The 26765-nt window shown below is 46.8% G+C and overlaps 1 protein-coding gene across 1 annotated transcript in view; it reads left to right on the plus strand.

Annotated features, from left to right (window-relative positions):
• Positions 1-26765, plus strand: part of NOX5 (NADPH oxidase 5) — a 246625-nt gene that overhangs the window by 165714 nt on the left and 54146 nt on the right. Inside the window, exon 9 of the mRNA XM_069221267.1 lies at positions 6005-6147. Coding sequence (XP_069077368.1) covers positions 6005-6147 — 143 coding nt within the window. The remainder of the gene's footprint in view (positions 1-6004; positions 6148-26765) is intronic.

The following is a 26765-nucleotide window of genomic DNA, read 5'->3' on the forward strand; positions in this document are numbered from 1 at the left end:
CCCTGCACTGCCTCACAACACTTAGGATAGCATCCCTGCCCTAGTGTGGAGCTCATAGGACAGCATCCCTGCCCTGCTCCAAATCAAGAGAAACAGCATCCCTGTTCTCTCTTCCAGCCATATGGACAAAGTTGTTGCCCAGCTATGGCTTTACTGAGACAGCATCCCTGTCTGGCATTCTCATCACTACAAATAGGTTCAGTGGATAATTCCCACTGCTCTAAACTAAAACTTACTGATAGAAACTCTGAAAATATATCTTCACATTGTTGCTTAGCTAAAAAACTTCAAACAGGGTGGTTTACATCCCCACAGGGAAGTAACCATATAGTGGATGATAAAGGGAGTAACCAGTCTATTGCAGAGCTACTCTCTACTTATCACCACTTAGACAATAAAGTCTCAACTGGCCAAGGTTAGCCTTAGTGTCCTTCGTTGGGGGGGGGGGGTTGTGTGAGAAAGTAGCCTCTTTCTAGCCTTGTTACCCCCACTTTTGGCCTGTTTGTGAGTGTATGTCAGGGTGTTTTCACTGTCTCACTGGGATCCTGCTAGCCAGGGCCCAGTGCTCATAGTGAAAACCCTATGTTTTCAGTATGTTTGTTATGTGTCACTGGAACCCTGCTAGCCAGGACCCCAGTGCTCATAAGTTTGTGACCTATATGTATGTGTTCCCTGTGTGATGCCTAACTGTCTCACTGAGGCTCTGCTAACCAGAACCTCAGTGGTTATGCTCTCTCTGTCCAAATTGTCACTAACAGGCTAGTGACCAATTTTACCAATTTACATTGGCATACTGGAACACCCTTATAATTCCCTAGTATATGGTACTGAGGTACCCAGGGTATTGGGGTTCCAGGAGATCCCTAGGGGCTGCAGCATTTCTTTTGCCACCCATAGGGAGCTCTGACAATTCTTACACAGGCCTGCCACTGCAGCCTGAGTGAAATAACGTCCACGTTATTTCACAGCCATTTTACACTGCACTTAAGTAACTTATAAGTCACCTATATGTCTAACCTTTACCTGGTAAAGGTTGGGTGCTAAGTTACTTAGTGTGTGGGCACCCAGGCACTAGCCAAGGTGCCCCCACATTGTTCAGGGCAAATTCCCCGGACTTTGTGAGTGCGGGGACACCATTACACGCGTGCACTACACATAGGTCACTACCTATGTGTAGCTTCACAATGGTAACTCCGAATATGGCCATGTAACATGTCTATGATCATGGAATTGCCCCCTCTATGCCATCCTGGCATTGTTGGCACAATCCCATGATCCCACGGGTCTCTAGCCCAGACCCGGGTACTGCCAAACTGCCTTTTCAGGGGTTTCACTGCAGCTGCTGCTGCTGCCAACCCCTCAGACAGGTTTCTGCCCTCCCGGGGTCCAGCCAGGCTTGGCCCAGGAAGGCAGAACAAAGGACTTCCTCAGAGAGAGGGTGTTACACCCTCTCCCTTTGGAAAAAGGTGTTAAGGCAGGGGAGGAGTAGCCTCCCCCAGCCTCTGGAAATGCTTTCATGGGCACAGATGGTGCCCATTTCTGCATAAGCCAGTCTACACCGGTTCAGGGACCCCTCAGCCCTGCTCTGGCGCGAAACTGGACAAAGGAAAGGGGAGTGACCACTCCCCTGACCTGCACCTCCCCTGGGAGGTGCCCAGAGCTCCTCCAGTGTGCTCCAGACCTCTGCCATCTTGGAAACAGAGGTGCTGCTGGCACACTGGACTGCTCTGAGTGGCCAGGGCCAGGAGGTGACGTCAGAGACTCCTTCTGATAGGCTCCTTCAGGTGTTGCTAGCCTATCCTCTCTCCTAAGTAGCCAAACCCTCTTTCTGGCTATTTAGGGTCTCTGCTTTGGGGATTTCTTTAGATAACGAATGCAAGAGCTCATCAGAGTTCCTCTGCATCTCTCTCTTCACCTTCTGCCAAGGAATCGACTGCTGACCGCGCTGGAAGCCTGCAAAACTGCAACAAAGTAGCAACGACGACTACTGAGACACTGTAACGCTGATCCAGCCGCCTTCTCGACTGTTTTCCTGGTGGTGCATGCTGTGGGGGTAGTCTGCCTCCTCTCTGCACTAGAAGCTCCGAAGAAATCTCCAGTGGGTCGACGGAATCTTCCCCCTGCAACCGCAGGCACCAAAGAACTGCATCACTGGTCCTCTGGGTCTCCTCTCAGCACGACGAGCGAGGTCCCTTGAACTCAGCAACTCTGTCCAAGTGACTCCCACAGTCCAGTGACTCTTCAGTCCAAGTTTGGTGGAGGTAAGTCCTTGCCTCCCCACGCCAGACTGCATTGCTGGGAACTACGTGTTTTGCAGCTACTCTGGCTCCTGTGCACTCCACGAAGATTTCCTTTGTGCACAGCCAAGCCTGGGTCCACGGCACTCTAACCTGCATTGCACGACCTCCTGAGTTGTCCTCCGGCGGCGTGGGACTCTCTTGTGCAACTTCGGGTGAGCACCGTTTCACTCCACTTTGTAGTGCCTGTTCCGGCACTTCTGCGGGTGCTGCCTGCTTCTGAGAGGGCTCCTTGTCTTGCTCGACGCCCCTTCTGTCCCCTCACGCAATTGGCGACATCCTCGTCCCTCCTGGGCCACAGCAGCATCCAAAAACCCTAACCGCAAGCTTTGCAGCTAGCAAGGCTTGTTTACAATCTTTCTGCAGGGAAACACTTCTGCACGACTCTTCACGACGTGGGACATCCCTCCTCTAAAGGGGAAGTTTCTAGCCCTTGTCGTTCTTTCAGAATCCTCAGCTTCTACTGTCCAGTAGCAGCTTCTTTGCACCCACAGCTGGCATTCCCTGGGCATCTGCCCACTCTCGACTTGATCGTGACTTTTGGACTTGGTCCCCTTGTTCCACAGGTACCCTCGTCTGGAAATCCATTGTTGTTGCATTGCTGGTTTTGGTCTTTCCTGCAGAATTCCCCTATCACGACTTCTGTGCTCTTTGGGGAACTTTAGTGCACTTTGCACTCACTTTTCAGGGTCTTGGGGTTGGCTATTTTTCTAACCCTCACTGTTTTCTTACAGTCCCAGCGACCCACTACAAGGTCACATAGGTTTGGGGTCCATTCGTGGTTCGCATTCCACTTTTGGAGTATATGGTTTGTGTTGCCCCTATCCCTATGTGTCCCCATTGCATCCTATTGTAACTATACATTGTTTGCACTGTTTTCTATTGCTATACTGCATATTTTTGGTATTGTGTACATATATCTTGTGTATATTTGCTATCCTCATACTGAGGGTACTCACTGAGATACTTTGGCATGTTGTCATAAAAATAAAGTACCTTTATTTTTAGTATATCTGTGTATTGTGTTTTCTTATGATATTGTGCATATGACACTAGTGGTACTGTAGGATCTTCACTCGTCTCCTAGTTCAGCCTAAGCTGCTCTGCTGAGCTACCTTTTCTATCAGCCTAAGCTGCTAGACACCCCTATACACTAATAAGGGATACCTGGGCCTGGTGCAAGGTGTAAGTACCCCTTGGTACTCACTACAAGCCAGTCCAGCCTCCTACAAATGTCTACAAACTCCCCCATGTTTACCAACGGAATCTGCTGACTTACCCGCTTTCCCCTAATATCCACCAAATGGCAGTGCTCAGGAAAGTCTAATTAGCAATTGCTTGCTTAAAGGTCCTCATAGAATAAATAAGGGTAGCCCTGTATCCATACTCGGTAACTTCAGTGGCTGGGTCTCCAGCTTCATAAATGCAGTCTGTACATTTCTACTGTTAGGGGAAGCTGTATCCACCCTCCATCTTCTTTCATGCTAAACCGGGGGCCATACAGAATGGATCCAAACATTGTACAGAATCTCACTGTCATATGTCCCACACATACACAATGTATACACACACTTGACATGCACAGAGGATGTCAATAGAAAGCACTGTATCTTACCCTAAAGTGTTACATGAGTGTGACCAGTAGGTGGCACTCCCTTCTAGAACAGAAAAAAGGATTTCTGAGGACTGTTTATCTTCATAAATCAGTACTTTGCCAACACTGCTTCATGTCGACAACCCAGGACATAGACATTTGACCTGTGTCAATAAAGAAGATATGGTTTATGCACCCCTCCAGGTCATAGTATAGGTACTCAGCGCACAAACTGGATTAGCCTACTTGCTGGATCAACAAAAAATCTGGATACTACATTTATATGCAGGCAGTTCTCTCAGAGCAGGTGTGCACATCTGTACACCATGCAAGGGACAATGCCATCCAACAAAAGAGGTTACTCTTCCAGCATTTACACCCAGAAGAGAAGAACTGAGTTGTGACTTCAATGCTTACTTCACAATAATGTCTGCAAGAAAATCAGCAAATTGAAAACTCTCCCACAAAGGCAGCTAAAGAAGGCTAAATGTAAAGCAACAAAGAAAAAATGTCTGGCTTGAAGGTATGCTAAAGGTCTAAAAACACGATTTGTTTAGCAAACAATCAGGCTGATATTATTGAGAATTCCTTACAAATCATGAAATCCAAATTACACAATCATGAATTAAACATACTTCTAAACCGAAATAGAACATTGGAATTTTGTGAGCTCCATTAAAGACAAGGGAGCAGCAGAGGGTTATAAACTGGTGTAGGCCCGCTAATCACAACACTTCGGGGTCCTCTGCCTTTCTCTTCCCCTGCTTCTCCACAATGTATGGATTGGGCATGGGGAAAGTGAAAGGCGGGGACTGTGCAGCAGGACACATTGAGTATTCATCCCTCCCTCCTTCTGTAGCTCACTGTCACTGGGGCTTCAGGAGGAGCGAGGGGTGGATGCTGCTCAGCTCCTGGATCTTCCTGGCTTTCTGAACTATGAAAAGCAGTTTAGATGAGCACTGGAGGACCAGGGGCTGACGACTGAGAGCCTGCTTCCATAGCTCATGCTGTGAATGGTCAGCAGTTAGCAGCCGTGGCCCTGCACGTGGCTAACAGTTGAACATTCACTGCTAGAGCTGTTCAACAAACGCTTCGGAGCCGTGGGGGGTTTCGACCCCCTTGGTCTCCAATGCTTTTTTTCTCAGCTAGGATATTCCGCCCTCATGAGAAGGCATGTTCTAATGGTTTTATAGCACACTGTAGCTGGGCTATACCGGCCGTTAGAGGTCTAGTCCCTTGTTAAAGACCCTCTCCTCCGAGTCGGGGTTTTAACTCTGGAGCAGGCCTTTAATGGCCGGTATGGCCCGCTACAGTGGGCTATAAGGCTATAACCATGCTATCTCAGTAAGCAGAAAAGAGGGTGAAGTTGCTCTGCCGTGTTTCTGCTAATACGTCAAGCAGGCAGCAGCCAGGGACCCTCTATACTAACACTTGCAATCATAGGTAAGGCATATACCAGCCGGGGTGCCTCTCTTCTAACAGTGCTGCACGTCTGAGGTCAAGCAAAGACCTAAGTGACCTTTTTTTGGTGGCTAGTAGGCAGTCTTCTTCAATAACGTTGCTCTTAACAATAGATTAGACATAGCTCTGGAAGTTGTTCTCTTGACTAACTTCTGGTAAGAGGTCGTGCAGTGACCATCACACTCTGATAGCGCTGCTGCACTTCTGAGGTCAAGAAGAATATTCGGAGAGATCCTCTATGTAAACTCTGCTTTGTTTCTGATAGCCAGGCAGACGCGTGGTCCTGTCCACTAACAGTGGTTAGTTACTGATGATAAACAAAAGTCGGCAAGGGATTGTCCTCTCCAGTACTTCTGTACTTCTGACAGTGGTTCAGTCAGAAGCAAGTACATGGGTTTCTGTGCTACACTGCTTTGCATTTGACAGGAGGTCAGGAAAAAACAGTGATTGTGTCTTCCTGTCTCTCTACTTACACTGCTGCCCTCGTGATAAGAGATCAGACAGATACCAGAAGTCATTTAATGCAGATGTATATCTGATAATTGATCAGACAAAGCCCCAATAGCGATCTTCTCTGCCAACATTGTTGAGATTCTGAGATTAGACAGAGACAGCACTTTTCAGTAACTGTGCTATACTTTTGATCCCACAGATTTCATCTGGTTACATATAAGATCACTTGGACAGTGGACTAACAGACTGTACGAGTACTTCAGGCATCTCGAACCGATGATCGAAGAGCCAAAGCCATTAACCCGAAACCTGAGAGCGAAGAGATGTCAGCGTTGGATGCAGGTCTGGAACAGGCAGCTTTTTGTGTGAACAATTTCTCGGCGTCCTAAATGATGGCGCTGTCACCCAGCCGTTGTAATATGTGACAACAACCATCTTTGATATGAGTTTTCTCTCTGATTGCAGGGCTCAAGTTCATGTGTTGGGTGATTCTAAAGCCTGCTTTGATAGTGGTGTGAATAAATAATTTAGCAGATAATTCTTTTGGCCTGAACCCTGCCTGACTAACATCCATTCACATAATTTAACAGAAGAGTAATTGAAAACGCCCAGAGTCTCACACATCTTAAAATAGCACAACTTTCCGTTTAACCCCTTCGCTGCCAGGCCTTTTCCCCCTCCTGTGCCAGGCCTTTTTTTGCCTATTTGGGGCAGTTCGTGCTTAGGCCCTCATAACTTTTTGTCCACATAAGCTAACCAAGCCAAATTTGCGTCCTTTTTTTCCAACATCCTAGGGATTCTAGAGGTACCCAGACTTTGTGGGTTCCCTTGAAGGAGGCCAAGAAATTGGCCAAAATACAGTGAAAATTTCGTTTTTTAAAAAAAAAAATGGAAAAAGTGGCTGCAGAAGAAGGCTTGTGGATTTCCCCCTGAAAATGACATCAACAAAGGGTTTGTAGTGCTAAACTCAGCAGCTTCCTAGCTTTCAGGAACAGGCAGACTTGAATCAGAAAACCCAATTTTTCACCACAATTTTGGCATTTTACTGGGGCATACCCCATTTTTGCAATTTTTTGTGCTTTCAGCCTCCTTCCAGTCAGTGACAGGAATGGGCATGAAACCAATGCTGGATCCGAGAAACCTAACCATTTCTGAAAAGTAGACAGAATTCTGAATTCAGCAAGGGGTCATTTGTGTGTATATCCTACAAGGGTTTCCTACAGAAAATAACAGCTGAAAAAGAAAAATATTGAAATTGAGGTGAAAAAAACATCAATTTTTCTCTACGTTTTACTCTGTAACTTTTCCCTGCAATGTCAGATTATGGAAAGCAATATACCGTTACGTCTGCTGGACTCCTCTGGTTGCAGGGATATATAGGGCTTGTAGGTTCATCAAGAACCCGAGGAACCCAGAGCCAATAAATGAGCTGCACCCTGCAGTGCGTTTTCATTCTATACCGGGTATACAGCAATTCATTTGCTGAAATATAAAGAGTAAAAAATTGCTATCAAGAAAACCTTTGCATTTCCAAAAAGGGCACAAGATAAGGTGCTGAGGAGCAGTGGTTATTTGCACATCTCTGAATTCCGGGGTGACCATTCAAGCATGTGAATTATAGGGAATTTCTCAAATAGATGTCTTTTTTACACACTCTCCTATATTTGGAAGGAAAAAATGTAGAGAAAGACAAGGGGCAATAGCACTTGTTTTGCTAATCTATGTTCCCCCAAGTCTCCCGATAAAAATGATACCTCACTTGTGTGGGTAGGCCTAGCGCCCGCGACAGGAAACGCCCCAAAGCGCAACGTGGACACATCCAAAATTTTAGGAGAAAACAGAGGTGTTTTTTGCGAAGTGCCTACCTGTAGATTTTGGCCTCTAGCTCAGCCGGCACCTAGGGAAACCTACCAAACCTGTGCATTTCTGAAAACTAGAGACCTAGGGGAATCCAAGGAGGGGTGACTTGCGGGGCTCGGACCAGGTTCTGTTACCCAGAATCCTTTGCAAACCTCAAAATTTGGCTAAAAAAACACATGTTCCTCACATTTCTGTGGCAGAAAGTTCTGGAATCTGAGAGGAGCTACAAATTTCCTTCCACCCAGCGTTCCCCCAAGTCTCCCGATAAAAATGATACCTCACTTGCGTGGGTAGGCCTAGCGCCAGCGACAGGAAACACCCCAAAGCGCAACGTGGACACATCCTAAATTTTGGAAAAAAACAGAGGTGTTTTTTGCGAAGTGCCTACCTGTAGATTTTGGCCTCTAGCTCAGCCGGCACCTAGGGAAACCTACCAAACCTGTGCATTTCTGAAAACTAGAGACCTAGGGGAATCCAAGGAGGGGTGACTTGCGGGGCTCGGACCAGGTTCTGTTACCCAGAATCCTTTGCAAACCTCAAAATTTGGCTAAAAAAACACATGTTCCTCACATTTCTGTGGCAGAAAGTTCTGGAATCTGAGAGGAGCTACAAATTTCCTTCCACCCAGCGTTCCCCCAAGTCTCCCGATAAAAATGATACCTCACTTGCGTGGGTAGGCCTAGCGCCGGCAACAGGAAACACCCCAAAGCGCAACGTGGACACATCCTAAATTTGGGAAAAAAACAGAGGTGTTTTTTGCGAAGTGCCTACCTGTAGATTTTGGCCTCTAGCTCTGCCGGCACCTAGGGAAACCTACGAAACCTGTGCATTTCTGAAAACTAGAGACCTGGGGGAATCCAAGGAGGGGTGACTTGCGGGGCTCGGACCAGGTTCTGTTACCCAGAATCCTTTGCAAACCTCAAAATTTGACTAAAAAAACACACGTCCCTCACATTTTTGTGGCAGAAAGTTCTAGAATCTGAGAGGAGCTACAAATTTCCTTCCACCCAGCGTTCCCCCAAGTCTCCCGATAAAAATGATACCTCACTTGCGTGGGTAGGCCTAGCGCCGGCGACAGGAAACACCCCAAAGCGCAACGTGGACACATCCTAAATTTTGGAAAAAAACAGAGGTGTTTTTTACGAAGTGCCTACCTGTAGATTTTGGCCTCTAGCTCAGCCGGCACCTAGGGAAACCTACAAAACCTGTGCATTTCTGAAAACTAGAGACCTAGGGGAATCCAAGGAGGGGTGACTTGCGGGGCTCGGACCAGGTTCTGTTACCCAGAATCCTTTGCAAACCTCAAAATTTGGCTAAAAAAACACATGTCCCTCACATTTCTGTGGCAGAAAGTTCTGGAATCTGAGAGGAGCTACAAATTTCCTTCCACCCAGCGTTCCCCCAAGTCTCCCGATAAAAATGATACCTCACTTGCGTGGGTAGGCCTAGCGCCGGCGACAGGAAACACCCCAAAGCGCAACGTGGACACATCCTAAATTTTGGAAAAAAACAGAGGTGTTTTTTGCGAAGTGCCTACCTGTAGATTTTGGCCTCTAGCTCAGCCGGCACCTAGGGAAACCTACCAAACCTGTGCATTTCTGAAAACTAGAGACCTGGGGGAATCCAAGGAGGGGTGACTTGCGGGGCTCGGACCAGGTTCTGTTACCCAGAATCCTTTGCAAACCTCAAAATTTGGCAAAAAAAACACATGTCCCTCACATTTTTGTGGCAGAAAGTTCTGGAATCTGAGAGGAGCTACAAATTTCCTTCCACCCAGCGTTCCCCCAAGTCTCCCGATAAAAATGATACCTCACTTGCGTGGGTAGGCCTAGCGCTGGCGACAGGAAACACCCCAAAGCGCAACGTGGACACATCCTAAATTTTGGAAAAAAACATAGGTGTTTTTTGCGAAGTGCCTACCTGTAGGTTTTGGCCTCTAGCTTAGCCGGCACCTAAGGAAACCTACCAAACCTGTGCATTTCTGAAAACTAGAGACCTAGGGGAATCCAAGGAGGGGTGACTTGCGGGGCTCGGACCAGGTTCTGTTACCCAGAATCCTTTGCAAACCTCAAAATTTGGCAAAAAAAACACATGTCCCTCACATTTTTGTGGCAGAAAGTTCTGGAATCTGAGAGGAGCTCCAAATTTCCTTCCACCCAGCGTTCCCCCAAGTCTCCCGATAAAAATGATACCTCACTTGCGTGGGTAGGCCTAGCGCTGGCGACAGGAAGCGCAACGTGGACACATCCTAAATTTTGGAAAAAAACAGAGGTGTTTTTTGCGAAGTGCCTACCTGTAGGTTTTGGCCTCTAGCTTAGCCGGCACCTAGGGAAACCTACCAAACCTGTGCATTTCTGAAAACTAGAGACCTAGGGGAATCCAAGGAGGGGTGACTTGCGGGGCTCGGACCAGGTTCTGTTACCCAGAATCCTTGGCAAACATCAAAATTTGGCTAAAAAAACACATGTCCCTCACATTTTTGTGGCAGAAAGTTCTGGAATCTGAGAGGAGCTACAAATTTCCTTACACCCAGCGTTCCCCCAAGTCTCCCGATAAAAATGATACCTCACTTGCGTGGGTAGGCCTAGCGCCGGCGACAGGAAACACCCCAAAGCGCAACGTGGACACATCCTAAATTTTGGAAAACAACAGAGGTGTTTTTTGCGAAGTGCCTACCTGTAGATTTTGGCCTCTAGCTCAGCCGGCACCTAGGGAAACCTACCAAACCTGTGCATTTCTGAAAACTAGAGACCTAGGGGAATCCAAGGAGGGGTGACTTGCGGGGCTCGGACCAGGTTCTGTTACCCAGAATCCTTTGCAAACCTCAAAATTTGGCTAAAAAAAAAAATGTTCCTCACATTTCTGTGGCAGAAAGTTCTGGAATCTGAGAGGAGCTACGAATTTCCTTCCACCCAGCGTTCCCCCAAGTCTCCCGATAAAAATGATACCTCACTTGCGTGGGTAGGCCTAGCGCCGGCGACAGGAAACACCCCAAAGCGCAACGTGGACACATCCTAAATTTTGGAAAAAAACAGAGGTGTTTTTTGCGAAGTGCCTACCTGTAGTTTTGGCCTCTAGCTCAGCCGGCACCTAGGGAAACCTACCAAACCTGTGCATTTCTGAAAACTAGAGACCTAGGGGAATCCAAGGAGGGGTGACTTGCTGGGCTCGGACCAGGTTCTGTTACCCAGAATCCTTTGCAAACCTCAAAATTTGGCTAAAAAAAACACATGTTCCTCACATTTCTGTGGCAGAAAGTTCTGGAATCTGAGAGGAGCTACAAAGTTCCTTCCACCCAGCGTTCCCCCAAGTCTCCCGATAAAAATGATACCTCACTTGCGTGGGTAGGCCTAGCGCCGGCGACAGGAAACACCCCAAAGCGCAACGTGGACACATCCTAAATTTTGGGAGAAAACAGAGGTGTTTTTTGCGAAGTGCCTACCTGTAGATTTTGGCCTCTAGCTCAGCCGGCACCTAGGGAAACCTACCAAACCTGTGCATTTCTGAAAACTAGAGACCTAGGGGAATCCAAGGAGGGGTGACTTGCGGGGCTCGGACCAGGTTCTGTTACCCAGAATCCTTTGCAAACCTCAAAATTTGGCTAAAAAAACACATGCTCCTCACATTTTTGTGGCAGAAAGTTCTGGAATCTGAGAGGAGCTACAAATTTCCTTCCACCCAGCGTTCCCCCAAGTCTCCCGATAAAAATGATACCTCACTTGCGTGGGTAGGCCTAGCGCCCGCAACAGGAAACGCCCCAAAACGCAACGTGGACACATCCCCTTTTTTGAAAGAAAACAGTGCCTACCTGTGGATTTTGGCCTGTAGCTCACCCGGCACATAGGGAAACCTACCAAACCTGTGCATTTCTGAAAACTAGAGACCTAGGGGAATCCAAAATGGGGTGACTTGCGGGGCTCGGACCAGGTTCTGTTACCCAGAATCCTTTGCAAACCTCAAAATGTGGCTAAAAAAACACATGTTCCTCACATTTCTGTGGCAGAAAGTTCTGGAATCTGAGAGGAGCCACAAATTTCCTTCCACCCAGCGTTCCCCCAAGTCTCCCGATAAAAATGATACCTCACTTGTGTGGGTGGGCCAGGTGCCTGCAACAGAATAAGGCCCAAAACCTGAAGGGATAGAAGGGATAGTTGGGGGAGCCACGCAAGCCACACCTCCCTGGACTCCTTGGGGTGCCTATTTTTAAAATGTTTCTGGGTTTTGTAGGTTTCCCTACATGACAGCCGCACCCTGGACCAAAAACATAGGTGGGCCCTCCCCCCCCAAAAACAGGCATTTTTGGAATATATCACTTTGATGTGTGCACATACGTCCGTGATGTGCCAAACACTAAAATTGTGAAAAGAAACACACTTAGGTTATGTGAAGAAGACCCCTCACCCACCAACCAAGTTGGTGGCATGCTTCATCATCGGGGTCCCACCCGAGGCACCTAGCGTGTCACAGGTGTGCTGCGACGCCTGATTACAGCGGAGCAGGTTTTGTCTTTTTTTACAACACATACTGATTTGGCACGAGGGTGAGTGATGGTTCAGTGGATCAAATTTTATTAACAAGAGATTTCACAAAAATGAAATGCACTGCTAATAACTGAAAGGCAAAAAAGTGAACCAATGACTCACAGCTCGTGAGCTGTAAAGCCGCGACAAGGCACCAACCGCTTTACAGGCCATTCACACACCTTTCATACATGACACGCACAAGACCATTCACACCGCCAGCCACGGGCCCAGCACATTACAACACTCACATCGACAGACCGCGCCACTCAAGGGCCCATCACTTACATACGCCCACATGCCTGATACAAGAATCACACCAGCTGATGGGAGTGTGGACTGCCGTTCGGCTGGCACCGCCAGCCAAGCGCCACCCCACGCACACCGCCAGCCAAGCGCCACCCCACGCACACCGCCAGCCAAGCGCCACCCCACGCACACCGCAATCACTTTTTTTTATTTATAAACAACAAAGAAACTACTAATTATAAAATAAGCACAAAACTACAAACACAAAAGCTCTAACTAAATACACAACAGATGCCAACCGTGAAACATCTGAAAATATAAAACAGACAGCTGACGCTCAAGGTATTTCCCAGAATTTTTTTTGGGTATGGTAACTTCTGTAACAGCCGGGAACACACAGCCCAGGCTTTGAAGGGCATTCGGGGCAGTACATCCGGCTCTCCCTCCGGATTAATCTCCGGGCACATACTCTACATTTCTTTGTGGGCATGTCTTTTTTGGGAGTGGGAGGAATGTGATCTGGAAAGTGCCGATCTTTCAATCTAGCCACATCCTCCACCACTTCTACTCTAGGAACTCTTGCCGGTTCCACCACAATAAGGCTTTCTATCACCGACTCCTGAAATTTAACAAATGTCATCCTTGACTCGGTGAACAATCCTTGTATACAATAAAGGCATTAAAAGTTGCCAAATGAAATAAATGTAGGGCCAACTTTTTATACCACACATATGACTTACGAAGAGCAGTGTAAGGTTCTAACCTCTGATCTACTCTATCAACACCACCCATGTGCCTATTGTAGTCCAAAATGCACGCAGGTTTGCGCACTTCCGCAACCTGACCCCAAACAGCCACAGGGGAAGTACTCTCATCATGGATGGTCGATAGCATGTACACATCCCTCCTGTCTGAAAATTTCAGAGCTAGCAGCTCATTATTCCGCAAGGCACTGCACTGTCCCCTCTCAAGTTTTTTACAGACAAGCTCCCTTGGATAGCCTTTCCGGTTAGAACGGATTGTGCCACAAGCAACAGTGTCCACCCTAAACAACTCCTTGAACAACTGCACTCCAGTGTAGAAATTATCTACGTACAAATGGTGACCTTTGTTAAACAGCCGTCTAGCAAGTTCCCACACAATTTTTTCACTAACTCCAAAAGTGGCCGGACAAACAGGAGGGTCAATAGTGGAATCCCTACCAGTGTAGACCCGGAAATTATACACATATCCTGTACTGCTTTCTGACAGCAGATACAATTTAATCCCATACCGTGCCCTCTTACTAGGAATGTACTGCTTAAAAACTAAACGCCCCTTGAAAAGGACCAAAGACTCGTCCACACTTATCTCTTTGCCTGGGACATAGACCTCTGAAAACCGATCCACAAAATGATCAAGGACAGGCCTAATCTTAAAAAGGCGGTCACAATCAGGGTGATCTCGTGGCAAGGCTAAAGCATTGTCTACAAAATGCAGCATACGAAGAAGAAGCAAATACCGATTACGTGTCATAGTTGCAGGAAATATAGCAGTTGCCATCAAGGGACTAGTAGACCAATAAGAAGCCAGTGACGGCTTCCTGATCAACCCCATCAAAAAAGACAAACCTAAAAACCTTTTCATCTCTTCCAGATATGTGGGAACCCAATGAGTAGCTCTAGACTGAGGCTTAAGTCTGGCAGCGTTGTCCCGCAAATATTGCTCTGCATACACATTTGTCTGCTCCACAATCTCTTCCAAAAATACATCGTCCATAAACAAGTGAAAGAAATGGACAGGCAGAAAGTTTTCCGTATTAACTCTACACCCTGGGAGACCAGTAAATGCAGGTAACTGTGGCTGCTCCATGTTTGGGGCAATCCAGGTGTCAGGTCTTCCAATGGGAAACCCTGCAGCCCCAGGCTGCTGCACTCTTGGCACATCAGTGTCCTCCTCTAACACAGGCCCTTCATCTGCACTGAGAGTAGCTTCCTCATCAGAAGAATACTCTCGGACAGAAAACTCACTTCCAGAATCTCCTGCTTCCTCCTCTGCCTCAGATGCAGAGTCAGTGTCGTAATCATGGTCTGAAGACGACTCAAAGAGCATGCGAACAACCTGCTGAGCGGTCACTTTGCGGCTAGCCATGATCCTAACAACAAATGGATTGCCAACAACAACTAGCACTAAAATAAGTAATAAACAAAGTGTAGCTTTATCACAAAGAGTTATGTACTACAAAAAACTATACCACACAGTTGCCTGAAATAGCTACTCACCAAGCAACTACTCTGCACAGACAGCAATCACCAATGATATCCCACTAAAAAGAAAAAAGAAAAAAGCAATTTAGACATATGACAACACAAACACCACTGTGCTCAAATCTAAGGACAATGTCAAACACACAATACTGCATTTAGTACACCACCTACAAACATGTCAACAATACTCCTTTGGAGTAAATTGCGTTCACTTACCTAAAACATGCAACTATGCAAACCACAGGACAACTACTGCCAAAACCGCAAAGATCCACAGCAAAGGAAGCAAAAGCGTTGAACTAGAAGAAAAAGAAGAAATAAATTGTTATAATATCAAATACAAATACTTTGCCAGTTGACAAACACCCCACCACCAAGAACTTGTCCCTGGTACCTAAGTGGATCCTGCCCCCCTCGGGGTAGATGGGCGTAAAAGAATTGGCCAATCTGACCCCAAGGGGGGCAGAAATGGGCAACACCTCTGTGCCCCCTTTCAGGGGGCGACCCTTCCCCAAGGGGGCACCCCCAGCACAACACAAAACAAAAAAATCCCTGCCGTATTGGTGGTCTCTGCCCTCCTTGGGGGCAGATGGCCCTACAAAATTACGGGCAGAGATGGGCAATACAAATTTTCCCCAACTTAGGGGGGCGACCGTTGCCCAAGGGGTGCCCCCAAACACACACCAAACACAATCCCTGGCACCTAGTGTGCTTCCACCCCCCCCCCCCCCGGGGCCAGATCGTCCAAAAAATGGCTGGTCTGCCATCGGGGGGGCCGAAACAGGAAAAAAAAAGCTCCCCAGGGGAGCGACCCTTGCCACAGGAGTTGCCCCCAAAATAAACAATAAAAACAAAATCCCTGGTGTCTAGTGGTTTTCGCCCCCCCCCCCCCCCCCGGGGGCAGATCCGCCGAAAAAACGGCGGATCTGCCCCCGGGGGGGGGGGCGAAATACAAATAAAAATTGCCCAGGGGGGGGGCGACCCTTGCCCAAGGGGTCGCCCCCAAAAACACACATAAACAAAGATATCCCTGGTGTCTAGTGGTTTTGCCCCCCCCGGGGGCAGATCCGCCGAAAAAACGGCGGATCTGCCCTCGGGGGGGGCGAAATACAAATAAAAATTGCCCCCGGGGGGGGCGACCCTTGCCCAAGGGGTCGCCCCCAAAAACAAACATAAAAAAAGATATCCCTGGTGTCTAGTGGTTTTTGCCCCCCCCTGGGGGCAGATCCGCCGAAAAATCTGCGGATCTGCCCCCAGGGGGGGGCGAAATACAAATAAAAATTGCCCCTGGGGGGGGGGGCGACCCTTGCCCAAGGGGTCGCCCCCAAAAACACACATAAACAAAGATATCCCTGGTGTCTAGTGGTTTTCGCCCCCCCCCTGGGGGCAGATCCGCCGAAAAAACGGCGGATCTGCCCCCAGGGGGGGGCGAAATACAAATAAAAATTGCTCCCGGGGGGGCGACCATTGCCCAAGGGGTCGCCCCCAAAAACAAACATAAAAAAAGATATCCCTGGTGTCTAGTGGTTTTCGCCCCCCCCTGGGGGCAGATCCGCCGAAAAATCGGCGGATCTGCCCCCAGGGGGGGGCGAAATACAAATAAAAATTGCCCCCGGGGGGGCCACCCTTGCCCAAGGGGTCGCCCCCAAATTTAGGCAAAAAGAAAATCCTTGGTGGCTAGTGGAGATTCCTGCTCCACGATCGCGGGCCCTGCCCGCGATCGTGGAGCAGGAATCTTGAGAAAACAGACACAGGGGGAAAGGAAAAACCCTTTCCTTTCCCACCGTGTCTGTTTTCTCAACCCCCCCGCCCCCCAAAAACGGAGAGGACTCACCTTTGAGCTCCTGCTCCGAAGACGCGCTGGAAGCAAATGGCTTCCAGCGCGCCGGCAACACTAGATGACGTCAGCGCGCTGTGCGCGCGCTGACGTCATCGGATTGCCGTGGGGGGGAGCGGGGGTGGAAGGGGAAGGTCTTCCCCTTCCATCCCCGCCTGGGGGGGGAAGGGGGTGCACGGGGGGGCGCGCTAGCGCGCCCCCAAGTTCCCCTGTGCCTAGGACGAGATGATCTCGTCCAAGGCACAGGGGAACTGTAGCCTTGGACGAGATCATCTCGTCCAAGGCACAGAACCGGTTAAACCCCTCCATACATACACAGAAGTATACCTAACTGCATCCAAACCCAATAGTGCAAGAATCAGAATACATACTGATAATACATTGGTAATTTACCCCTAAAAGATTAAAGCAGATATACCTAAATACTACCGGCCTATGTTTGAGGTGTGTACAGGGAGTGCAATTGGGGGTTCACATATCGTAGGAATGTGACCTAATAGAACATATGAGAAAGAAGTACTTAGCCATATGGACTGAGTAGTGGGACGGGACTTCCAAAGTCATTCTACTTTAAACTGGGGGCTGGTCCTGCTCTGGGAGAAGACAATGCAGAAGATTCCACTACACCACATGTTGGGGACAACTAAGGCACTTATAGCTGCTCGCTGGGAGAGGAAATAAGCCCCACAGTAGTCCGCTGGATACACTCTGTTTCGCAAACCAGGGACCTCAAAAACTCATACATGCCATACACAAGCAAGACTTTTGATAAGTTATGGAGCCCTGCAGTCTTGTATTGCAAGTCCAGCAATAGCTTAGGGTCTCAACCCAGGCATGCGCTTCTGAGTTTTTACTCACACCTCCGAGTGCAAACCTTTCAGAAGCCTTCTTTAGCAGCACCTGTAGCAGATGCAACAATGGGTTAGCTTGGCCCATTGTGCTGTCTTCCTTGCTAACTTTCTGCGTGAAAACCTCAAAAGGAAGTAGCATCTGTGTTAGGCATTTGACTATGCCCCATTTATCCACATCCATGGTCATAGCTTTCCCAATTGCATCCCCTCCTCTTAAAATGACATATTCACTGATCTGTCAGTACTGCTCAGACATTGCAACATGTAATAGGTTGAGTTCCAATGTGTTGGCACGTCCTGTGTCGGGCTTTAACTGGTACTTTGTTACCATGCTGAATAATCCACATCTGCTTCAGGGCTTTAAAAGAATGCCTGAAGAGAGTGCAGATTCATCTGCAGGTGGTCAGTATGTTGCTGACTGTCTTCTTTTTTTGAGAAAGTCTTGCACAACCAGGTGGAAATAGTGCCAAACACAGGACACTGAAATAACCACCATCTGCCATGACTATGTTACTGCCATTGTCCGTGGCAACAAATCCAATTCTGAGACCTCTGGGTCACAGCCATTCAGACACCTTCTTATTAAATTTGTTCAAGATGTTTGCAGCTGTATGTGATTTCTCCATGGCGAACATGGCTACTGTTGCATGTCACCAAACACTCTTAACAATTTCTTCATGGCCAAGACCTGTAGATAGCTGTTGCTTTTCTCCCACAAAAGAGGTCCAGTGTGCAGTGATGCACATGTAATCAGTAGTCTGACAACTGCTTCACATGTCTGTTGCCATGTGTCTGTCGTCAGTTGGATAGTGTGCACAACACTTTGCCCCAAACCTTGTCCAACCAATTGCAGCACATCGTGATGCAGCAACTCTGGCAAAATAGGTCCGACTTGGAAACCCTCCATTTTGGGCAGATCTGGGAGCCATTGATTCCAAAAGAGGAGGCTCTTACTCGACAGGAAGCTCGACCTCCTGTTCTGCTCCAACTTCGGTAAGATCTACTATAGCTGGCTGGTGCTGCTTTACACTTTGTTCTGTTTCCTGAAACGATTGGGAAGTGCTTTGTGAAAGGGACAAATCCAATTGAACGTCACTGCTCATCAGCATTGCCAAGGCTGCAGTGGCTGCCTCACTGACAGACATGGTCTTGATCTTAGGTTGGGTGGTGCTGTAGATACAGGAGTGCTGCTCCCAGGTTCCTCGTCGGAGGCCTGTGTGGCAGGCACATGTCTCCCGAAAAAGGTTGCAGTTGGCACACCACTGGTGGAAAGCTGCTTCTTTTCACTGACCACTTTCTTGGGAGCAACTTTCTTTGAGGCCATCCTAAAGCTCTCAGTTGGCAGTGGCACTAAGCTGCATGAGTGGAAGAAATTGGAGGACTAACTGTACCGGCCTTCTCTTTGGCAGAACTGCGGGTGATGTGACGACTCTTGTGCACCTAAAAGCATTCAAGCAATAAAACATGTAGCTAGTGAAATGTGGCATTGTTGCATTTTGGAATAATATAGACAAATGCAATATTAGTGTGGTTGGTTACTTATGTAATAAATACCAATTTAATCAAACATTTTAGTCAACCCACACCACCACACCATAAAATTTCATTTCAAATCAGGCAGCACAACATGCATATGTAGCTCTTTGCTTTATTTTCATCTGTTTTAAAGGAGGCACCTGTGGTTATCAGAGGGAGGTGCATGGGTAAATGAAATAATCCTTAAAAAACTCTGGCGGCAAGATGGTCCAGGGGAAATGGAATAATCATTAAAAAATGCAGCAGGTTTGTCTGCAGTGCACCGCAGCCAGGGTGTCCAGGATGGAATTGAATTATTATACACCTAAAGAAACCAAATGCTATAGCACAGCTGTTAGCCTTTAGTAGATGGATGGATAGATGGATGGAGGAATGGCTGTAGATGTGGATGGATAGCTAGAGCAAAGCAAAATGCTGAATTAAATAAAATGAAATAAAAAATGTAAACAATTAAATTACAAATTGAAATAAAAAAAAAATACAAAAATAAAAAATAAACTAACAAATTAATTAATTACATTAAAATTTAAAATAAAAAATAAAATAAGTAATTAGAATAAAAATAAAACAGAATAAAAAATTCAAATTAAAAATGAAAATACAAAATTAAATTAAACAATTAAAATATAAGCTTAAAATAAACAAATTATCAATAAATGCTGATGTCTGTGTGCAAGCCTATGGCAAAGGCACACTGCCTGCATGCACAAAACGGCTGCCAGCCACATGGTAAAACAACAACAAGCAGCAAGGAGGCATGGCAAACAAAGAACATATGCAAACCTATTGCAAAGACACAGTGGCTGGATGCAAAAAATGGCTGCCAACAGCATGGTAAAACAACAACAAAGAGGCCTGGCAAACAAAGAACACATGCAAGCCTATGGCAAAGGGACACTGGCTGCATGCAGAAGATTGACGCCAGCCACATGGTCAAACAACAACTGCGATTAAGGAGGCCTGGGGAACAAAGAAAACATGCAAACATATGGACATAGATTACACAAAATGACTCCTGGCCAAATGGCACGGAGAACAAAGACAAATGGTGGGCGATGACAAACACACACCCATACACACACAGTGGACATAAAGAGGTATGGTGGTAACAGTGAAGAAAACACTAACATTAATTAGTAATGCAAAACCCGAAAATGAACTGAGCTATAAAAATGACACAACAGTACACATCCTGCTATGCCATCAAATATTACCCCACAATGTATACATTTTTAATGTAATCCAATGTCATCCTTATCCTAAATGACGTTTTAAAAACATATACCACTGAAACATTTATTTCATGCACTGATGACTACTAGTACTGGGCCTACTGGCTAGATGACCCTTTGGAAATCTAGGCTACATAGTAAAATAAAATTGGAAATGTTGCAAACATGTAGAAAGGGTACTGAGCTGTGCAACAATTTACCTTTACAAAAGATAAAACAACAATGAAATGCAAAATAAGTAATAACCAGGCCCTTTCTTAAACTCCAGGCCACCACCACTATAAATTTATAAAATTACATTAAAGTACAAATAAGTACAAACAAACAGCACCCTTATTCAATAGATTTGGAGCTTACTTTTGTGATTTCACAAAAACAAAGGGCCAGATTTGCAAGGAACTGACGCAGCTCGGCGCTGTGCCAAAATTGGCAGAACCGCACTGCGTCAGTTCTGAAACTCAGGGATGCACCACGGTGCACCCCTGTGTTTCCCCTAGCACTGCGGCTAAATTTAGCTTCCTGGCACCAACACAGGCATCCTTGCACCAAAGTGCAAGGGTGTCGGAGCTGAAGGAAATTATTGTTTATGTGCAGGAAGGTGCTCCTTCCTGCACATAAAGAATCTACAATGGCGATTTAGCAGAATGCAGCACACATAGAAGGAGCAAATCATCAATATTGAATGATTATGTGCAGGAAGGGCCACCATCATGATATAAATAATCATTCATGGCATTTTGCTCTTTCTATGTATGCTGCAGAATGCAGCACACATGGAAAAAGCAAAAACAAGGAGAAACAAAAGTATTTCTCCTTGTTGTGCCCTGGGCTTGCGTTTGTTTTTGGCACTGCCTCAGATTTATGATTCCTTGTAAATCCAGGGCAGTGCAAAGGGTGTTGCGTTGGAATACCCACAGCAACACCCATTGCACGCCCCTCTCCTGCAGAAAACTACGTCAGAGGGGCCCATATTTACAAGGCGGCATTAAGCCACAAAAAGTGGCTGAGCACCACCTTGTAAATATGGTGCAGTGCACAGCACCATCGAACCGTCACAAAAAGTGCTAGGGCCTGTAAATATGCCCCAAAGTCCTTAAATCCAAAGGTATATCAAGGAGACAAAGAGAGTGATCATTCCACCTCGAAATCCAAGTGAAAAGTGACCAGGAGATGGACAAAGCTATGGGAGGAGCCTGATGGACAGGAACAGGAAGTTGAGGTCTCTGGGGCACTTCCTTCCTGTTTGAAAAAAAAGAACAAAGGCTTCTCACACTTTAAAACAACTTGAAGGGTTCTTTGAAGAAGAAAATCCACTCAAAACCTCTTTCTGACTATATTTAGAGGTATCCTGAGTAGAAAATCTACTCCAGGTGCATTTGTGCTTGCCAGAGGGACTGTTTTGATGGCCGTTTCAGCTGGAAGCAGCGCAAATAAACACAAAGTCTCCCATGCGACCAGAAACAGAGCAAGCTGACACAAAGGCGGTCATTACGACCTCGGTGGTCTTTTCGCAAGACCGCCGAAGTACAGCCGTGCTGAAGTCCGCGCCACGTATTATGACCGCTGGCAGGCCGCCGTCCTTTTTCGTACAGAAAGCCGCCAGCAGCCATACTGGCGTACGGCGGGAAAGTGGAGGTTGCTCAACCTCCACCGCCACGTCAACAGAACAACGGCCACTGAATCACGTCCCATGATTCGGTGTGACGGTGTTCTGGTGGCGGAGCTGCCCCCATGGATCCCGTCCACTCCCGGAGGATCAACGGACAAGGTAAGTTGATCGTCCGTTAGGGAAGGGGGTGGGGGGGTGTTGTGTGTGTGTGCATGGTGGTGTGCGTGTGAGAGTGTAGAGGGGGTGAGTGAGTGAGTGTATGCGTGCGGGGGTGCTGTGTGTATGGGAAACGTGTGTGGGTCGGACGGTGTGCATGTCTGTTTGTATGTGTGCGGGTATGTGTTGTCGGGGTGTATGTGTGCGTGTAGGGGTGTGTATATGTGCATGTTCGGGGTGTGTGCGTGTAGGGGTGTGTATATGTGCATGTTCGGGGTCGGGGTGGGGAGGGGTGTTGTGCCACCTTTGGGGGGTGGCAGGGGGGTGGGGGGAGGATTCATGGGGGGTGGCAGGGTGTGGGGGAGACCCCTATCAGTGCCAGGGAAGAAATTCCCTGGAACTGATAGTGCCTACCGACATGGATCTCATGGCGGTTTCCAACCACCCGAGATCCATAGCGGCATACAGGATCCTGATACCGTCGGCTGGAGCCCGCAATCTCCAGCCCAGCGGTCTTCACTGCCATGGCGGTCGGAATGTGAAGTGGCACCGCCGCGGTCATAATTCAATTTTTTTTCCCACCGGCCTGTTTGCGGTCTTACCGCCGCTTTACCACTGACCGCCAGGGTCATAATGACCCCCAAAGTCTCCACGAGCTCGCTAGTGGCCCATAAGTATTGTGGCTCTTGCAAGAGAGTGCCAAACCTAAAATCTCGTGTGCTCGAACGAACTCTGCTCTGTGCTGGATTGAGGAATTCAGGAACTCTACGCGACTGCATAGCATGGATTGCCCAAATTCTGCAAACTCCACTGGCGGAACAGGAAGTCTACATCCGAGCCTAGTCTTTAAGCTTGTTTGACTCTGTGTCTGAGACAATGGTAATGGTGTTATGTGGTGTGGTGCTGTGTTTCAAGTTTTAGAGTTATTTATACTTTTTGTTGTGGAGTATACTTTTAAATGCTTTTGCATTTTATGGGAAGAGTGATGTCATCAATAATAACATTACTATATTTATAATTGCTGTCATGGCTGATATTACTTATGATGCCTTCAATGAAGTCAACAAATGTTGTCACATGTTGTCATCATATGTGATGCAGTTAACAACGTGAGATGAAGGGTTAAGTTATGGATTGTGGCACAAATCATAACTGTAGAATTTCTAATGTTTTATAAATTTGCACCAGAACTATACCTCAGTTTTTATTCTTGTCTTTTTTCAGTGACTTTCACTGTTTTTAACAGAGTTTTGAATTTAAAATAGGTTTTTACTAAAAGAGTGTGATTTTTCTAATGATACAATATAGAAACATTAATTTCTTCCCTCTTTCACAGTCATTTTACATGTTTTCTTTTGCTAAGCCCTGGACCTTGGTTAGACACCTACTGCCTCAAAATACCTTTCCCTCTGCCAGAGCCTTCATATACCTGAACATAGCCTTGACTATGTATTTGAGTGAAGGATAGGGTTCATAAAGCTGGACCAGTGTTGGGTGCCCTATCCCTCACTTTGCCTTTGCCTCATCAAAGTGTTCATATCCCTGAATATAGCCCATAGTAGTAATGTGAGTGAGTGGTGGTATGAGTAAACCTAGACCTGTGTTGGAAACCCACTGCCTCATTGTACCTTTACCTCCACTAGAGAGTTCACATCCCTGAGTGTAGCCCTGAGTGCATATGTGAGTGAGTGGCGGTGTGTGTGCTCAAACCTGGACCTGTGTTGGATGCCTCACTGTACCTTTGGCTCCATCTGAGGATTCATATCTCCTTACCTTCATTGGAGCATTATATCTATGATTGTAGCCCAGAGTGCGCATCTCAGTGAGTGGTGGTGTGCATAAACCTGGACCTGTGCTTTACACCCACCACCTTACCCCACTTTTGGTCCATTAGAGTGTTCATATCTCTGAGTATAGCTCTGAGTGTGTATCTGAGTGAGTGGCAGTGTGCTTAAACCTGAACAGTCACCACCTCACTATACTTTTGCCTCCAATGGAGTGTCCATATACCTGAATGTAGCCCAAAGTGTGTATGTAAGTGAGTGGCAGCATGTGTAAACCTGCACCCATGCTGGACACCCACTACCTCATTGTACCCTTTCCTTTATCAGAGTGTTTATATCCCTGAATATAACTGAAGTTGTGTATATGAGTGAGAGGCAGCATGCTTAAACTTGTGCTTGTGCCATATTGTGCCCTTTACACCATCAGAACATTGACATCCCAAAACATAAACCAAAATGTCTGTGTGAGTGAGTGGTAGTATGTGTAAACATGGACCTTTGTGAGGCACCTTCTGCCTCTTTGTACCTTGGCCTTCATCAGTGTGTTCATATCCTAACGTGTAACCCAAAGTGTGTATGTAAGTGACAGTATTGGTAAACTTGTGTCTGTGATGAATGCCATCCACTTCACTGCACCTTTGGCTGCATCAGTGTTCATATGTCTGAATGTAGCCGAGTGTGTATCTGTCCTTAGTGGTGTATGTAAATCTAGACCTGTGTTGGATGCCCACCACTTCAATCTAGCTGTGCCTCTATCAGAGTGTTCTTCATATCCCTGAATGCCCATATGAGTGGGTTGTGTTTTGCATAAACCTGGATCTGCATTGGAAACTCATTGTCCCCCTGTACCTTTTCCTCCATCAGACTGTTCGTTTTCAACAGTGTAGCCTAGAGCATGCATTTCAGTGAATGGTGGTGTGCATAAAACTGGACCTGTGTTGGGCACCCACCACTTCACTTCCTTTGCGCCATTGGAGAATTCATATTTCTGAGAATCTCTAATTGTGTATCTTAGTGAGTGGCTTGTTTGTAAACATATACAAACAAGCCATAACATGTGTTTGTGTGTGATACTCACTGCTGCATTGTACCTTTACCCCCATCAGAGGGCTCTTATCCCTAAATGTAGCCTTGAGTGTAAATCTTACTAAGTGACAAAGTATCCCTAAGTATCCCTAAGTATATCCGTGAGTGCCTATCTGAGTAAGTGGCTGTGTGCTCAAACCTGGACCTTTGTTAGACCCTTACCACTTCATTGTACCCTTTCCTCCGTCAGAGTGGTTATATCCCTGAAAGTAGCCAAAAGTGGGTATGTGAGTGAGAGGTAGTATGCATAAACTTGTGGGTGCATTGGATGCCCTCAGCCCAATTATACCTTTTCGTCAGATTGTTTATATCCCAAAGTGTAGCACAAAGTATGAGGGTGTGGTGATATGCCTAAAACTGGACCTGTGTTGGATGCCACACCCTACCTTTGGCTCCATCAGAGCATTTTTATCTCTGAATGGAGCCCTGGGTGCTTATCTGAGTAGCAGTGTGCTCAAAGGTGTGCGTAAACCTGAACCTGTGTTGGAAACCCACCGCTCAACAGCACCTTTTGCTTGCTCCATCGGAGAGATCATATCTCTAAATGCCTATTTAAGTGAGTGGCAGTGTGCGTAATCCTGGACCTGTACTGGATATCCATCACTTCACTGTACCTTTGGCTCCATTGGAGCATTGATATTCCTGTATGTAGCCATGGGTGTGCATCTGAGTGAGTGGCACTCTTCTCAAGCCTGGGCTGTGTGGAATAGCCATCACCTCAATATACTTTTGCTTGCATTAAAGTGTTAATATTCCTGAGTGTAGTCTGTGTGTTTGGGAGTGAGTGGCAGTATGCATAAAGCTGGACATGAGTTGGTTGCCCCCTCCTTATGGTACCTTTGGTTCAGCAAAGGCCTTCATATCCTTGAGTGCAGCAAATATTTAGTACCTGTATAAGTGGCAGTATACTACACAAGGACCTGTTTTGGACATCCACTGACTCACACACTTCCTTTGTCAACATCAGAGTGTTTATATCGCTGAGTGTAGCATAGAGTGTGTATGTGAGTGAGTAGCAATGTGCATGAACTTTGGCCCGTGCTGGACAACCACCACCACACTGTATGTTTTCCTCCACAAAAAAACATTCATGTCCCTGAATGTTGCTCTGAGTGCATACCTGAGTGTGTGGCAGAGTGTATAAACCTGGACCTGTATTGGACACTCACTGTCTCATTGTACCTTAGCCTGCACTGGACGTTCATATCCCGAAATGTATTCCAGAGTGAGTGGCGGTATGGGTAAACGTGTCTCTTTTGGACTTTCTCGACCTCATTGTGCCTTTGCCTCCATCGGAGTGTTCATATCCTTGATTGTAGTTCTGCGTGCGATATGCCTAACCTATACCTTTGCCACCATCAGAGCATTCATATCCATGAGCATAGCCTTAAGTCCATATCTGAGATTGTGGTATGTTTGAAAACCTAGACCTGCGTTGGATACTCACTGCCAAATTGTATCTTTATTTCCACCAGAGGGTAGCCCTGAGTGAGTATCTGAGTAAATGGTGGTGTTCATCAATCTGGACTGTGTTGAACACCCACTGTCTCAGTGTACTTTTCCCCACATTAGAGTGTTCATATCCCTGAGTGTAGCCCAGAGTGTGTTGGTGAGTGAGTAGCAGTGGGTGTAAACTAGACATCATTTGAATGCCCTCCGCCTCACTGTATCTTTGCCTCCATAAAGGCCTTAATGTCCTTGAGTGTACCTGAGAATGTGTATCGGAGTGAGTGATGCCTGCATAAACCTAGCCTGTGTTGCACACTCACCGCCTCATTGTACCTTTTCCTTCATTGGAGTGTTCATATCCCTGAGTGTAACCCTGAATGTATATCTGAGTGAGTGGCAAACGTGGCCTGTGTTGGATGCCCCTAGCCTTAATGTACCTTTGGCTCCATCAGAGTGTTGATAACCCTGAGTGGCGTGAACATATCAGGGTCTTTGTTGGATGCCCACTGCCTCATTGTACCTTTTCATTCTTCAAAGTTTTCAAA

The sequence above is a fragment of the Pleurodeles waltl genome, chromosome 3_1 (assembly GCF_031143425.1).
Source record: "Pleurodeles waltl isolate 20211129_DDA chromosome 3_1, aPleWal1.hap1.20221129, whole genome shotgun sequence".
NCBI lineage: Eukaryota > Metazoa > Chordata > Amphibia > Caudata > Salamandridae > Pleurodeles > Pleurodeles waltl.